The 17066-nt window shown below is 43.7% G+C and overlaps 1 protein-coding gene across 1 annotated transcript; it reads left to right on the top strand.

Moving 5' to 3' along the window:
* The first annotated feature begins 1494 nt into the window (after positions 1-1494).
* On the top strand, positions 1495-15752 carry ndnf (neuron-derived neurotrophic factor). Its single transcript, XM_074634527.1, has 4 exons — positions 1495-1783; positions 10398-10607; positions 11678-11802; positions 13622-15752. The coding sequence occupies exons 2-4, from the start codon at positions 10399-10401 to the stop codon at positions 15007-15009; spliced, it is 1722 nt and encodes a 573-aa protein (XP_074490628.1). The 5' UTR covers positions 1495-1783; position 10398; the 3' UTR covers positions 15010-15752.
* Positions 15753-17066: the final 1314 nt, after the last annotated feature.

Raw genomic sequence — 17066 nt, 5'->3', positions numbered from 1 at the left:
TTGCCTTATTTTTCTTAATCTACCTGCTCTCTATAAACATCATGTCAGGAATCGTTTTGGTTAAATTGATGATGAGCCTGGTTTAACTTGCAGATTAAGATCCTGCAGGAAGCTGCAACCTGCAGCCGTTCATACGTAAAGAAGAGCCTCCTCACTCACAGCAGGAAACGGCAGCATCCTCTAAATCTAGATTGCCTGCTCATCAGACGTGGACCCCCATCAAGCCATAAATTTGGGGGGCAATTCAGTCCCGAGACTGAGACTCAGAGTGAATGGCGGCTGTTATCTGGGATAAATATTTGCTTTCACCAAAGGAAAAGACAACAGAGCTGCTGTGTCAGTGGGAGTTTCAGCATCAGGCCTGTGTGTGTGCCACTATATCTCCACTGAGTCGCCATCATCAAAGTTGCCCAGCAGAGGAAGTGTGTTATGATGGTGTTGTTGTGCACGCCCAGGTATCAGGGCCCGTGATAAAACTTGCACAGCCCCGAGGGTTGCGTGACTTGCACAAGGCGCTTACTGCCCAAAGTAATAATTTCCCAGGGAGCATCAGAGTAAACAGAGAGGACATAAAAAGTAAAGAGAGGGAAAACCCCCATCTGGCTTCAGATTTATGCTCCGGTGACATCCGACTGTCTGTTTCTATCTGCAACACTGAGCCCATGTCTGCTCCTAGAATGACATCTAAAGTCAAAGTTATGTGACTTCTGCAGCCAGTTAAGAGTCTGAGGAGGACCAGTCAGACCTGGGAGCGGATCACTCTCAGCTTTGTGTGTGTGTGTGTGTGTGTGTGTGTGTGTGTGTGTGTGTGTGTGTGTGTGTGTGTGTGTGTGTATGTCACAGACTCATCCCCCCTCGGCACAACACAAAGCGCCTGGGTCAGTCCTTCATGCTGGTAGCCATCAGGCTCCACAACCAAGACCTGACCCCCCCATATGAGAACTATGAGGACTTTAAGAACTTTCAATTTGCACTATCTGCCTTTAAACATGCACTATCTGCCTTTAAACATGCACTATCTGCCTTTAAACATGCACTATCTGCCTTTAAGCATGCACTACCTGCCTTTAAACATGCAATATCTACCTTTAAACATGAACTACCTACCTTTTAACATGCACTATCTACCTTTAAACATGCACTATCTACCTTTTAACATGTATCTTTTATATCTCTATTATTGTTTTTGTAATTTATCTATACCTTTACCTCTCCTGTGTTTCACTCTGTTTGCTGTGTGTTTGTGTGTGTGTGTGTGTGTGTGTGTGTGTGCGCGTGCGTGTGTGTGTGCGTGTGTGTGTGTGTGTGTGTGTGTGTGTGTGTGTGTGTGTGTGTAAGTGGGCTGGTTCTGCGTCCTCCAGAGCGCGCAGGAGGAAGAAGTTCGCACCAGTTTTGCCTCCAATCCAGAGGAGGTTTCAATAGCAGCGGCTCGGCAGAGGAGGGACGCACTGCCAGCTCTCAGAGGATCAGAGGATACCCTCTCACTCCACACTCACACACAGTCTCACACACTCTCCTGAGCCCACCAGAGACCAGTTAAATCCGCAAGAAAACTGCAAACACGCACCAGAGCAGCAGTCGCTCTAATCCGACTGATAGGCGCCAACAATAGAAGAGAAAACTGAGGAACTACTGGACAACTGGAGAGGACAACTTTCTCTTTTGAAATCGCTTTAGTTGAGAGACACTTTTTCTTTTTTCTTTTGACATCTTGGTGATATCAGAGTGGCTTTGAGAGGAACAACCATCCGTCACAGAACTTCGCTGTTTCATATTCTGAAAGGTAAGACATTAACAGATCTTCTTTCTTACGCATGATCGTGCGTAATTCTTCTTTTCTTTAACTTTTCTACGCGCACAAAAAAGCTCCGTATTAAACCCGGAGTGGTGCCTTTGAAACGGCTGCCAGAGGGAGAGAAGAGAGAGGAAGAGAGGAAGAGGCTTTTTTGCGGTTTTACAACTCCAGGAAGTTAAAAGTTTCAAACACATTTCCATCAAGCCCGAGCTGGCGATGAAGAGCTTTTAAAGATAAATAATTTGTACAATGACACTCCAACATTTGCCTTCAAGACGCTCACATTTGCATGGGATGATAGTGTTGTTTTCTCTTTCAAGGTAACATAAAATGGTCCAAAAAGGAATGCACAAGTTTCGGATTTGATACCACAGGAGATCCTTTCTTAAATAGGGGATAAACTATTGTGCTCTTATTTTATCTCAGTTTGGCACTGCGCGTAAAACTTTAGATAAAAACTCTCTCATCTTTTGTGTCTCTGGATGGTTCCGGATGGTTCCCATGCTCCCAGAGGAGAGACACAGCAGCTCCCAGTGAGGAGGTGCATCAATACAAGCAGGATTTCTGTGAGCTGCAAAGTGCATATTATGGATAATGTAATGGAAAATGACATTGTATGTAGCGATGTCTCTTTATGCAACAGTGGAAAGTTCCTGTCTGTGTGCTCTTCGTCTCGTAGTGGGAAAGTACTGAGTGTTGACATTTAACTGGGACTCTGTCTGAGTAAAACAACTCCTTTTCTCACAGTCCCTGTGTAGATTTCTATAGAATCACATTGTAATAATCTCCTGCAGTGCAACTCTTCTGCAGACTTTATGTCACTCCTTCTAACCAGTGCCTCTTCTTGCAAGAATAAAATACAACAAAGACATTTCATCCTTATTTTCAACGTTCATTAGGACTCATCTTGTAATATTGACAGAATTTGCATTACAATATTTACTCATCGTGACACTTTTTGGGTACTTTTACGCACCTTTTGGATGCTTTTACGCACCTGCAAGAGCACCTGAGTGGAGCGCGTAATGAGGATCATTTCTCTCATAATTGTAATATATATTCCACCGCCTCAATAAATGTTTTGATTAAAATCATCAAGGCAGATTAATAGCTCATGTTGGGTTTTTTCTTCCCCTCATCCGGTCCATGTGACAGCAGCTTCTCTGTGTTTTAATGAGAGACATACCCAGAGAGGAGAGGAGAGGGGATTTGAATAAGTGTATTTATCAGCAGCAGGGTGAAGCCACACTGCCTCCCTTCTACTTTCTCAGGAGAATGAATCATGAACACAAAAAAAAAGGTCTTAAAATGGGGAAGGTCTGCGTGGCATACCGGAACTAAACCGTGATTTGCATATGAAAACTCTCCGGCTGAAAGAATTCCTCCAGTGTTGCTGCAGCGTCCAGAGCAGAGCAGTGACAGGCTGCTGCTGCTGCTGGAAACTATACAGATATTCACTCTCCTCAGTCACACACACAGAGTCACTGCTGCAACATTAAAGGTCCCATATCATGCTTATTTTCAGGTTCATGCTATTTTTTTTGGTTTCTACCAGAACATGTTTACATGCTTTAATGTAAAAAAAAAACACATTATTTTTCTCTTACTGTCTGTCTGAATATACCTGTATTCACCCTCTGTCTGAAACGCTCCGTTTTAGCGCATTTCAACGGAATTGCGTTGCTAGGAAACAGCTTGGGTCCATGTTTACATCCTGTCAGCTGATGTTATTAATACATATATTGCAACAGGAAATAAACTGGGACACATTTAGTATGTTTAAACTGTGAAATGGTCTAAATATTGTAGATTTGTGACATCACAAATGGACAGAAATCCTAACGGTTTGTTTAAAACGCACAATTTCTGAAAACGGGCTGTGTGTATTTCTCTGTGGATTGAGTGTTTTGATACTTTCACAGTATTTATATATCACTTAAACCTGCTTTATAATATAAAAGACATGAAAATCTCACTTTTTACAATATGGGACCTTTAAGAATGCAACTTTTTTTTTATTTCCTTGTTAAATTATTCATCATATCCACACCCCTCTCTCTCGCACCCCCCCTCCGGGCACATTCATCCTCGCAAAGCCCCTCATTATGCTCCCTCAGACGGACACAAGCAGGAGGCAGGGCGGCTCAACAGCCTTTTCTGTGCTGCTTCCCTCAAACAGGCCACAACATAACGGAACGTGATTGACTCATTTCCCAGGCCCGTGCATGCGTGCCCCGGATGATGGGCCAGTGAGTGGATGACTTTCCCATGGGGCATTTTCTCTTGTAATCTTTAATCACCCCTCGCAGCCAACAATGCCAGCACATCAGTCAGACTCTCCCCCCCCACCACCCCTCAGTTCTATCTGAATGGGGTGGTTTTTTAAAGACAGAAAGCGGCCCTGCGACCTGACCCTCCTCACAGAGACATTCCAGGATGCATTGCTAAATGCAAGCTCCAGAGATGGACTATAAAGGAGCCGGAGCCGGAGGGGAGGGTGAGGGTGATGGGAGGGTGAGGGGAGGAAACTCTCCCTTTTCCATCACGCTGTTGTGCCAGCTTTCGTGGTTCTGATGATGTGGATAGTTCAGGAACTCAAACTGTGAGTGATGTTGTGGATGGCGAGGAGGAGTGATGATTTAGACTCATACACTAGTGGAGCGGAGGAATGTGATGGTTTGGAAACAAAAAAATCTCTCCATTCTTGGACGGGGAGCCGTCGCCACAGTCTCTTACCGATTCATTAATGAGCTGTTTGGCTGTCCAAGAGCACCAGACCTGCTTCGGTTTGGCCTGCCTATAGAACAGGTCCAGGTCCTGTGCGGTTCCATCCTTGGCTCCTCGCCCCCCGCCCTCCTATACACTCCACTCCACTCCAATCCCCACATTGGCCCTGAAGTGACAGCAGTGATGGAGCTCGCTACCGAGGACCCCTCCATAAATCTGCCTTCAGACTTCCTCAACGAAAACACACACAGAGAGGCTTCAGGTCCCGCGAGCCCCGGCCGGCCTGCCAGGCGTCTCGTTGGGTGGAATCCGAAATGTCTCTTTATTTGTGTTGAAATTAAACTGTCTTTTATATTCCCTCCCGTTCTGTTAATGAGCTCCATGTGGCAGCAGGCAGGAGGCTTATCCGTCTTGACAAGGAGCTGGAGGGAGCGAAGGAGAGAGAGAGAGAGAGAGAGAGAGAGAGACTTAAACAAAGTGAGGGGAGGAAGAAAAAGGGGAGGTCAGGGGCAGTTTGGTGCACGTACACTCACACACACACATCACAGGGGCTGGAGTGCATGTGTCCTGCTCAACCTCCATACATGGAAATAGTGCGCTGATAATCAACTCCGAGTCGATCAGGTGGATGAAAGTTGTGGCTGCATGTTTTGCTTGCTTTAATCATGAGGAGATTGTGGATGATTTTGCAGTTTGATTGATGTCCCTGAAAGTCTTGCGTCCATCTGGGAGACGTGTGAACATTTTGTTTTGGCTTTTGTACACAATTTTGCTTGTAATGACCCCAAATTAGAGAGCAGGGTCAAAGCTGTTGTAGAAGTAATTCACATGCAGAGATTCCTCAGATCACACAGAGGGGGTGGAGACGGGATCATTCTCGTGTTCTTTATACACTGGAAAAAAAATGCACAATCTTACCAAGTGTATTTGATGGACCGGGAAGTATAAAGAGGGAGGCCTCGGAGGGAGGAGGTCAGGGTGGTGACTTTGCCGCTGTTAGTGTCTCGTGTGAAACCAGAAGAAGGTTGATTTATTTGTCACGTACTTAAGTTACAGTACTTCCGGTGTTATTTAAACCCAAACCGCGATCTTTTCCTAAACCTAACTAAGTAGTTTTGTTGCCTAAACCTAATCAAGTTGATCTTTTTCTAAACCTAACTGGTTTTATTTTGAAAAGACTGGAGCGGAAATGGACATGTGTGTCTCGTGTTGCTGGAAATTCGTAGGAAAATGCACGAAAAATACGTCGATGAAAGTCGCGCTGAGCATCACGAAAAAAAAGCTAAATTTGTGTCTGTGTACACGAATCAAATCGATTCACGAACTGCCATGAGACTGTGTTGAAATATAAGACACAATCACCTTAAGTAAGATTTCAGTGAGATTTGTTTTTAGACAATACGTCTTCTTGTTAAGTGAAAACATACTGTTTTTGAGCTTTATTATGACGCACAACACGTCCTAATACTAGTGAGCTCAAAATGAGTTCTCCCAGCTAATTTCAAGATCTCTTTTTATTTTGAAAGATTTAAATGTCACATCTTATTTCAAGAAATCGTACCAAGCAAATTTCCACTCATTGGCAGATTTTTTTTTTACTTATTACAAACAACAAAACCTTGTATTCATACTGGTTTTTGAGGTGGCCTTTTTTTCCAGCGTTCTGTGCCGGGTTGAAACTGTAGAAGTGTCAAAGACGGCGATGGGAAAGAAGACCATCACTGTTTCCTCCACTGGTGAAACCATTGCAAGCTGCATTTGTCCTTTAATCCCATTACACACAGATTCCACAGCTCTGCCAATTAGAATATGCAGGACGTTTTCCACCCACAATGCTTAGCAAATACTCGCCCTAACAAGTGAAACAAAAAACTATAAATGTATAAATAAACAGATAAAAAACAAAGTTGACACGATTGCGGGTGACCTTGCCTTAAAATTACCCGTTCCTCGTACATTCTTCCCCCGTTCTAATTAAACATTAGACTTTATTTGTTCCAGATGCAGCTCTTTTTTTTCTTTCTTTTTTTGATGTGTTATTTTGGTGGTAGGGAACTCTGTGGCATGAGAATGGTGCGGCATGCAAAAAAGAGCAGCCCGTGTGACCATGTTGACTCTGCGCTGGTCCGTGCAACCGCAGCGACCCGACGCCGCTGCTCTAATATTCAGATGTCATCTCTCTGCAGACGGCGGAGAGGCTCAGCGGCATGTGGGAGAAGGTTTTAAATCAGTGGTGTCACATGTGAGGAGCACATTGAAGGCACACATCGGATGTGCTAATGGCAGCGGTGATAAAACCCCTTTACAGTGTGAGTGATAGCAGACATCATGTGTAATGACATCAGCGTGGTGGACGGAGCCGAGGCCCTCGCCGTGGTGTTTGGGGGATGTTAGGAATGAAAGACAGCTCTGCACACACCACCTCAGCGCTGTATCGAGTATTAATAGACATGTCTTTGTTCCGAGTGACACGCTTCTGAAGTGGAATGAGACAAGCTGAGGCGATACGGATCTCCACTCTCTGTGTGAGTCAAACCTCAAAGTGCCACTTAGACGGCTTTCCTTGTGCTCTGTGAAGTTCGGCAGTCTGACGGGAGGCCGGGGCTCAGAGACAACGCCGGAGACGGAGACACTGACAGGAGCTGTCAGGGGCTTTTTTTAAAAGGACGATAATGCAGAAAAGTTTCTAGTGTGGACGTTCGACCAGGTTTTACTTATCTGCCTCTGTGTTGGGAGTGGTTTGTCAAAAATATCCAGTATCGATACTGGATATTTGAAACGGTTTCAATGCTTATGTTCCGCAGTAGCGGTACGCGAGTACCAGCTGCACTCTCTGCTCTCTCTTCTCTCTTTCACTGCAAAAAAAATGCTAAATCTTACCAAGTATATTTGTCTAATTACTACTCAAAATATCTCATAACACTTAATATAAGACAAGACACCTAACGGGAAACATTTCAGTGAGATATAGGGACTTGTTTTTAGACGATGCATCTTGAACATCTTTTTACAGTAAGTGAAAAAGCACGACAACTTATTTTTCGTGCGTTTTCGTACGAATGTCCAGCAACACGTAACACACGTGTCATTTCCCGCTCCAGTCTTTTCAAAATAAAACTACTTAGTAAGGAATAGATCGACTTGGTTAAGGGTTTAGGTAAAGATCAGAGTTTCACCTAATCACCTTACAAGTAAGATCTCAGTGAGACAGTGGACTTTTTTTTAGACAATGCATCTTGAACATCTTGTTACAGTAAGTGAAAAAATACGTCAATACAGTCATAATCAATACTAAATTAATACTTATAATTCAATACTTATAATTCAATACTAATTCAACGCAGTCTCACAGTAGTTTGTAAAATAAAATAATAATAATACAATTTATGAATCTATTTGATTCGTGTACATCAACACGAATTTCCCTTTTTTTTCGTGACGCTCAGCACGACAACGTATTTTTTGTGCGTTTTCACGTGTCATTTCCCGCCCCAGTCTTTTCAAAATAAAACTACTTAGTAAGGAATAGATCAACTTGGTTATAGGTTTAGGAAAAGATTGCAGTTTCACCTAATCACCAACCACCTAACAGGTAAGATTTCAGTGAGATACAGGCTGTTTATGACACACAACACGTCCTAATACTAGTGAGCTCAAAATGAGTTTTACCTGCTAATTTCAAGATCTCTTTTTCTCTTGAAAGGTCTAAATATCACCTCTTATTTCAAGAAAGGGAATTTTCACTCATTCACAGATTACGGGGCTGCACGGTGGTGCAGTGGTCGCCTCACAGCTAGAGGGTCGCAGGTTTGAATCCAGCTTGTTGTCCTTCTGTGTGGAGTTTGCATGTTCTCCCGGTGTTAGTGTGGGTTTTCTCCGGGTGCTCAGGTTTCCTCACACAGTCCAAAGACATGCAGGTTAGGTTCATTGTTGACTCTAAATGTCCCGTAGGTGTGTATGTGAGCGTGAATGGTTGTCTGTCGGTGTACCCCGCCTTCGCCCAATGTCAGCTGGGATCGGCTCCAGCACCCCCCCGCGACCAAGAATGGGATAAGCGGTTACGGATAACGGATGAATGGATGGATGGCAGATTACGATGTCACACACTATTTTATCTTTTAGTAAAAATCTAAAGTTTTATGCACTCAATGTTGCGTACATTTTGCCCGTGGTATTGAATATCTGTATTTTTCAAGGTATTGTATTGAAGTTATAAATTCCAGCATCGTGACTCGTAGGGAGGAGAAAAGGCCGAGATAAAGTACTGTATGTGTACAAGTGTGAAAGAGATTATTGTTGATGAAAAAGCCGTGATCAAGGAGAAGAGAGAGAAGACGAGGGGGAGGGCGAGCAGAGGAAGGGGGGAGGGAGAGAGGGGTCATTAAAAGGACACCATCTCGCTTGCAGTAAATGGCAGTAAAGTATCTGGCTAATCTGCCATCATTACGCTGATTAAATCACCAGGGATTTGGCGTTCCCATCAGCTGCAATCAATGGGGGAAAATCAATAGACAGGGGATACGTGAGAGGCTCTCTCAGCCACGGTCAGCTGTCCTCGGCCTCGGCTCCATCTGTGCACTGCACCGCTAAACATTTTTATATTAGCATCAATAAAAGTTAAACGACATGGATTTTGGGGATTTTTGTCTTCAGCGTTTTATGAAATAGCGCGGTTCCCCTGGAGTTTCCAGCAATGTCTTTTCCTTCACACGTCTGTATTTAAATCTAATCCCCTCTTTCCTCTCTGTGGCCAGCAGCGCTCATTCACTCTCTCTTTTTTACTTTCAGTCTGCCGTCACACAGTTTTAATGTTAATTAAGGTTAAAACTAAAAGGGGAGAAAACACATTTTAACATAAAATAAAATATGTAGTGGAAACTAATTAAAGCAGAGCTCTACTAAAGGCATTGTGACATCTGTTGCCAAAGCTCGGCGTTGCCAAATGGAACTCGAGCTAATGGCAGAATGAAAGGAAAGAAAAAGGACGCCAAAAGAAAAGAAGCCATTCAGAACTTCCATTGAAAAAATAGACATTTTGAACACATTGTTACTGATATGAGCCAACGACATCGAGTGATAATGTGCAACATTTTCAGAAATACAGTCATTTGTTTTCTTGCCGGGAGTTAGACGAGAACATAGATACCACTGACAGGTGTTGATTATCTTAGCTTAGCATAAAGACTGGAAGCAGGTGGAAACAGCTAGCCTGACTTCGTCCAAAGGTGAAAAACCCGCCTACCAGCACCTCTAAAACTCACTAATTAACACGTTGTATATCTCATTTGTTTAATTCATACATAAAGTAAATGTAAATGTAGAAATGACAAGTCGGGGTTTTACGGAGGGTTATGTGCGGGACTGTTTCTTGGACGAGAGTAGTGTTTCCTCTCTGTAGCCCTTTAGTCTTTAACCTTGAACTTGTACCGTCTTTGGTGAAAGTGCTTTTAAAGTTTTATCTCATCTTGGTGTGAGCTACAGAGTCACTTTATATTTTATAAACATGCACGATTATGAAAACAGGATTAAGGATATTTGACCACTGGTTGTAGTTACATGTCCTGTTACTGAACTCTGCTAATTTGATTTCATTTGCTGTTTGTTTTAAGTAGGTGGAAATTTTATGCTGCTGTCTTAGCCAGGTCTCCCTTGAAAAGGATATTTTGAATCTCAATAAGAATATCATGGAAAAATTAAAGGCCTTTACACAAGATCTAGCTCTCAGACAGAAAACAAACAAGCTTGTTTCCCCCAGAAATCCTTTAAAATCCAACATAAACTCATGCTTCTGTTTCCAGGATTGAGCGTATCCTGTAAATGACAGGTCAACTGAAGATAACAATAATATAATGGTCATTATTTCTGTGTCTTTCAGAATGAGGCAGTGTAAAGGTTGGAGTGTGGCGCCGGCGGTGCTGCTGGTGCTGTTGGGTCTGGGTCTGGGAGCTTTGGCCCAGAAGCTGCCCACGAGAGACGAAGGGCTCTTCCAGATGCAGATCAGAGACAAGACGCTGTTCCACGACTCCTCCGTCATCCCGGACGGAGCCGAGATCAGCGGCTACCTGTTCAGGGACACGCCCAAAAGGTGAGAGCTGCTCAGACAGACAACGTCTGATTACAACTGTCTACATGTTGTTCACCTGACTGACTGAGCCTCAACAATCACCGAGGAATACATTAAACCTCCCTTAACAAAAAGAAGGTTATTCAAGTGTATTCAATTAGTATACTTCTTTTAAGAGAGTATACTTTCAGTTAAGTTTTTATGTACTTATCAGAGATATACTAAACAAAAGTATACTTAAGTGTACTTGGCTCATACTGACAAGTATACAGAAAAGTTTAGGTATTTTTGGCTTATAGTCCTACTTGTACTTTTTGGATCGAGATATACTTAAAAAAAGTATAATTAAGTATTCTTATTCAGACTCAAATCTCTGCTAAAAAAGTACTCGCAGTATAAAAACTATTAAACTAGTAGATAACTTAACGTATAGTTTCATAAACTATAATGTGGGCTACAAGTATATAACTAGTAACCTATCAGTATACTACTAGTATAGTTGCAGCACAAAATAAAACTTAGGTATAAACTAGTTGTGTTACTCAAAGTTTATTATTCTTACACTTAAAGTATACTTAAAAGTATACTTTTAGAAACTAAAAAGTGTGCCAATTTAGTCCCAAGAAGTATTAAAGTAGAACACTTACAAGTATACTACTAGTATAGTTGCAGTACAAAATAAAACTAGTTGTGTTTATAAACTAAAAAGTGGGCCAATTTAGTCCCAATAAGTATTATATAAATATAATAAATAAGTATATACTTGAACTTTACGTATGTATACTTCATAAAATAAACTTGAAGTATACTACTTTTTGGTAAGGGCAGCAGATGGCCACTTACTGTGAATAGAAAGGAAACATTAGAAGTTGCTCTGTAACATGATCTATAACGCAAAACCTAAATAATAAATGAGAAAGTGGTGTTGGTGTAATTGAGTGTCTGTCAGCTCAGAGCGAGAGCGAGAGAGAGAGACCAAGGTCAGCGGTACCATAATATCACCACAGTCTGCTCAGGCATTTCACCCCACACATTATTTTGGATAACGTCAAAATGTGATGTCAGTATTGAACCTGTTATTTCCCCCACAGGTACTACTTTGTGGTGGAGGAAGACAACACACCCCTGTCTGTGACGGTGACACCTTGTGACGCTCCTCTGGAGTGGAAACTAACCCTGCAGGAGCTGCCGGAGGAGGCCAGCGGAGAGGGATCAGGTATAATTGACATCAGGCAGCAGTGGAAGAGGTTAATGACACGTTATGTGGAAATATCACTACACACAATTAACCCACGCACTGATGTTAGGCTTTTGTGTTTTTGGTGGGTTTTAATTAAGTCACAGTCGCAGCGTCTAGTCTGACCACTTATGATGTCTGACTCGGCCCAAGCTGACGTCTGTAATTTCAGAGAGAAGGGCTCCGCTCTAGTCGACGCGCTGAATCAAAGCCATTACATCCCTTTACTTAAGTCTTCTTGGTCTTCTTAAGGTAAATCTGTCTGTCTGTCTTCCTTCCTCTTCTCCTTTCCTTTCTTCTGCCTCACGTTAAAACTTTCTCCATCTGGAGGCCGTCCTTTCAACATGGCACATCTTGCCAGATGACTAAAGCGGTGGTTTAGAGCGGAGATGTGTGATGTGAGCATATATTTGAATATCAATACACGAGCACCTGCCTGTCAGATCGAATATTACCAAATGATTTATTGGGTTGTTCCACCGTTGGAGACGTGTACCTCGCCTCAAGAGAAAAGAATTCATCTCTAAGTAGAAGAAGAATTTTTAATGTGTTAGTTGAACTTCTCTTGCTGCTCTTTTCGCTAAACGTCTCTAGTGGGAGTAGATCTAATTTTTAGTGCACCGCTGAGCACACTCTCTGGTTGACAAACATAATATTATGCTTGGGCCGTCTCTCTCTCTCACGTAGAAGCTACAAGGCGCCTCTTTGTAGCACAGCTTTCCCCGGAAAGGCCGAGTGAATGCCGGCCTGTGATCTTTGGGGATGTTTGGAGTGAAAACATGGCTGCCATGTGAGCGGCTAATCGTCCGTGAGGCTCACAGAGCTTCCTCAACATATCAAACATTTTTAGCGTGGGTGGAAATTACTTTTCATCAGAGCCAAAAATTAAATAGTAAAAGGTCATGACTACAGATTAGATGCAGTGTCAATCCAGCCGATTAGACTGTTGTCAGGCATTTGAATAGGCGTTATCAGTCGTTATAAGCCCCATAGACGTGGGCCAATAGGGGCCTACTACGCCTACTAGTAGGTTTTATCATCAGTTTACATGGTAAGATGGACGAAATACAAAACACAGGGTTTTCACCCAGGAGACTAGTTCGCATCCCGTTTGAAACCAACAATGTGTAGTTGTCTTTGTGTTCGTAGTTATTTTTATTCAAAACACGATGTTTTCCCCTAAATTTAAGGTGTAGTTTTATTGTCTAAACCTGAAGTTGTAGTTTTTTTTGCGTAAATCTAAAGAAGTTGTACTTTTTTTTTGCCTAAACCTAAAGAAGTTGTAATTTTGTTGCGTAAACCTAAAGAAGTTGTAGTTTTGTTGCCTAAATCTAAAGTAGTTGTAGTTTTGTTGCTTAAACCCAAAGAAGTTGTAGTTTTGTTGCCTAAACCTAAAGAAGTTGTAGTTTTTTTTTGCGTTAACCTAAAGAAGTTGTAGTTTTGTTGCCTAAACTTAAAGAAGTTGTAGCTTTGTTGCTTAAACTTAAAGAAGTTGTAGTTTTGTCACCTAAACCTAAAGAAGCTGTAGTTTTGTTGCCTAAACTTAAAGAAGCTGTAGTTGTGTTGCCTAAACCTAAAGAAGCCTTTTTGTTTGTGTTGTGACGTTTCGTTCAGTTTTACAACGTGTTAGAACGTGTTGCTTTTAAGTTTCACTTTTACAACGTAGTAGGCGTAGTAGGCCCCTACTGACCCACATCTATGGAGCTTATAGCGACTGATGACGCCTATTTAATGGCCTGAAAACAGTCAAATCGAGTGGTCAATCAAAGAGCTCATGTTGTGCCTGTTTGTGTTCCAGGAGAGCCTGAACCTCTGGACCAGCAGAAGCAGCAGGTGACTGTGGACGAGGGGACGGAGCTCTTCACCTACAAGGGCAACGACGTGGAGGCGTACGTGGCCACCAGCACGCCCTCCGGCCTCTACCAGCTGGAGCTGCTGTCCACGGAGAAAGACAGCAACTTCAAGGTGTACGCCACCACGACTCCAGAGTCCGACCAGCCCTACCCGGAGCTGCCCTACGACCCCCGCGTGGATGTGACCGCACTGGGCCGCACCACCGTCACCCTGGCCTGGAAGCCGACGCCGACGGGCTTCCTGATGGGCCAGCCCGTCCAGTACTGTGTGGTGATCAACAAGGAGCACAACTTCAAGAGCATATGTGCTGCTGAAGCGAAGATGAGCGTTGACGACGCCTTCATGCTGGCTCCGAAGCCCGGCAGAGACTTCAGCCCGTTTGACTTTGCCCACTTTGGCTTTGACAACGGTTTTGGCAAAGACAGAGGCCTCACGAGTAACAAGATTTCGCGGGCGTACGCAACCAAGCCCAGAGCTTTAGACATTCAGAAGGTGTGTATAGGCAATAAAAACATTTTCACCGTGTCAGACCTGAAACCAGACACGCAGTATTACTTTGACGTGTTCGCTGTGAACTCTGCAACCAACACCAGCACGGCGTACGTGGGAACCTTCGCCCGCACTAAAGAGGAAGCTCGTCAGAAGACGGTTGAGCTGAAGGATGGCAAAGTGTCGGACGTTTTCATCAAGAGAAAGGGCAGCAAGTTCCTCCGCTTTGCTCCGGTGTCCTCCCACCAGAGGGTCACTCTGTTTGTCCACACGTGCCTGGACGCCGTGCAGGTGCAGGTGAGGCGCGACGGCAAGCTGCTGCTCTCCCAGAACGTGGAGGGCGTGCGGCAGTTCCAGCTGCGGGGGAAGCCAAAAGCCAAGTACCTGATCCGTCTGCGGGGCAGCAGGAAAGGGGCCTCCACTCTGAAGGTGCTGGCCACCACGCGACCCAGCAGCAAGCAGCCCTTCCCGTCGCTCCCGGAGGACACGCGCATCAAGGCCTTCGACAAGCTGCGCACCTGCTCCTCCGCCACCGTGGCCTGGCTGGGCACGCAGGACCGCAACAAGTTCTGCATTTACCGCAAGGAGGTGGCTGACAATTACGGCGAGGAGCAGCGACGCCGGGAGCAAAACCAGTGCGCCGGGCCGGAGACCCGCAGGAAGTCAGAAAAGGTCCTGTGCAAGTATTTCCACAGTCCGAACCTGCAGAAAGCTGTGACCACAGAGACCATCACGGGTCTGGAGGCGGGAAAGACCTACCTGCTGGACGTTTACGTGGTGGGACACAGCGGCCACTCGGTGAAATACCAGAGCAAACTGGTGAAAACAAGGAAATACTGCTAAATGACTCTGCAAAGAATAAATCTATTATAAATATATATATTAAATAAGTTTATTTAACTCTAAGTGATATTCTACTAAGGAGTGTATACAGACTGACTACTCACACAGCGGACGGGCCTGTGGCAGTGACTGAACTGTTTGTAGAGAGAGAGATATCAACCTGTATATTTATGTTTACATTTCATTGCGGCACCTCTGGGTGGCCCACGGTGCGATGGTGCTTTGATACCGGGCTCGTCGTCTTGACATGATGTTGCCACTGGGGAGGCAGAACTTCAAAGAAGATCATCTCGTGCGTTTCTCTTTGTCGCTGCATGACATTTTGCTTTTGTCTGTCACAGTCGTGCGTTCCTTCAGTCTCACATCACGGAGGAGCTGCCTGCGTTGTATAGATCTCTCACTGCATATTCACTACATGTTTTAGGAGGAATTTAAATTATTTTATACTTTTCGTCTCTCTCTTTTTTTGTCTGTTTTTATTGATGACAATAATAACTGTTACGAGGAAATTCCAGTTTTTATGAGGAAGCTGTCGTAGTCCAGACATTCCCCTTCTGTATCTCAGCCAGTGTTTTTTGCTCTAGAGCCCATCCTGTAAATGTGTTCTGTGCTGGAGATGTGTGTTATTATCACTGTATCGCTGTGTGTGTGTGTGTGTGTGTGTGTGTGTCACATGTACAGAGTTGTCCTGCCAATATTCATGTACATAAACACTAAATATAGAACCAGTAATCCCTCTGTCACCCTGGGTGTCATGTTCTTTTGCTGAGCAGTTAACATCAACGGTCGCGGCTCCGAGATGAAAGAGAACACTGGGTATTGTTTTTATAGACGCAGACATCTAAATCAGGGTCGCACGAGCTCCACTCGATACTCGGAGTGATTTGAAATGATAACTTGATCCCCAAAATGATTTGTGACGAGAAAAGACCGACAGAGGATGAAATTATTTGCTGGAAATAACTTTAAAGACACAAGTGGTGCCCGAGCTCAGCTAAAATCACAATCAGCGTCTCGTAGATGTACGGTAATAAATCAGTGCATCTACTTATGAGTGCATTTCTTTGTCTCTGCTGGAGAACTATTCATGTTTTATGTGGAGGAATTTTCAAAGAAAAGCCTACTTAGAAGTGCTGTTGCACAAGAAAGTCAGAGCAGTAATGTAAGTTTGTTTTATCCCAGTGAGTACAGACCATCTGTTCCCCATGGTCCCCTTTTATTATATAAAAACAGACTTTATATGCTGCTGCTCTCTACACTGATCTCCCTGATGACCAAATACAACAGGATGTTGTCAATATAATTTGTGTCAAATATATCAAACACCATTTTGTTGTGTTTATCTACTTTAAAGTGACACTATATAACGTTTGAGAGAAGAGATAATACAAACCTCCCCTTACAAATTAAAAATGTAATTCCTGAGCAACAAAATCATTGCTCACTTTAATACTGCTACAGCAACACTTACAGTGTGTTCCAATCCGCGTACTTCTGTACTTACACTTACTATTTTGAGTGCATAAGTGCGTTCACACTGGGAAGTACGGCTAAATGCAGTGCACTCAACGTACCTGGATGTTGTACTCAAAACGGTCAGATCGTTGAGTGTGGAACGCTGGACACTTTCCACACTCAACTGTCGCCATCTTGGCTACGTGGCGGAAGGGGCGGAGCCACGACCACTATTCAGACATACGTAGATAACAGAATAAAACAATACGTACACATACCGGTGCATTTTCAGCCAACAGGAGGACACATCGTAGGCGACGACGTTGGAAACGTAATTTCCACTCTGCTTTCATTTTTTTCAAAAGATATTTTGGCGGGTAGCGAGCCGCGGTCAAATGTTGCAATCGTCATTTCCAGTCAGTGCGCCGCAGAGCATTCGATTTGAGACGATCCTACCCCGTTGAAATTAACGCACTACTCAAGTGAGTACAGAGTGCACACAGTGCACTACATTGAAGTGTACTTCTGGAAGTACGTGGATTGGAACACAGTCATGGTCTGGTTATGACCAGCAGCTTATGCCAGCTAATGTTAGCAAACTT

The sequence above is a fragment of the Sebastes fasciatus genome, chromosome 5 (assembly GCF_043250625.1).
Source record: "Sebastes fasciatus isolate fSebFas1 chromosome 5, fSebFas1.pri, whole genome shotgun sequence".
In the NCBI taxonomy this organism is placed as follows: domain Eukaryota; kingdom Metazoa; phylum Chordata; class Actinopteri; order Perciformes; family Sebastidae; genus Sebastes; species Sebastes fasciatus.
This window is presented reverse-complemented; position numbering and strand designations above follow the sequence as displayed.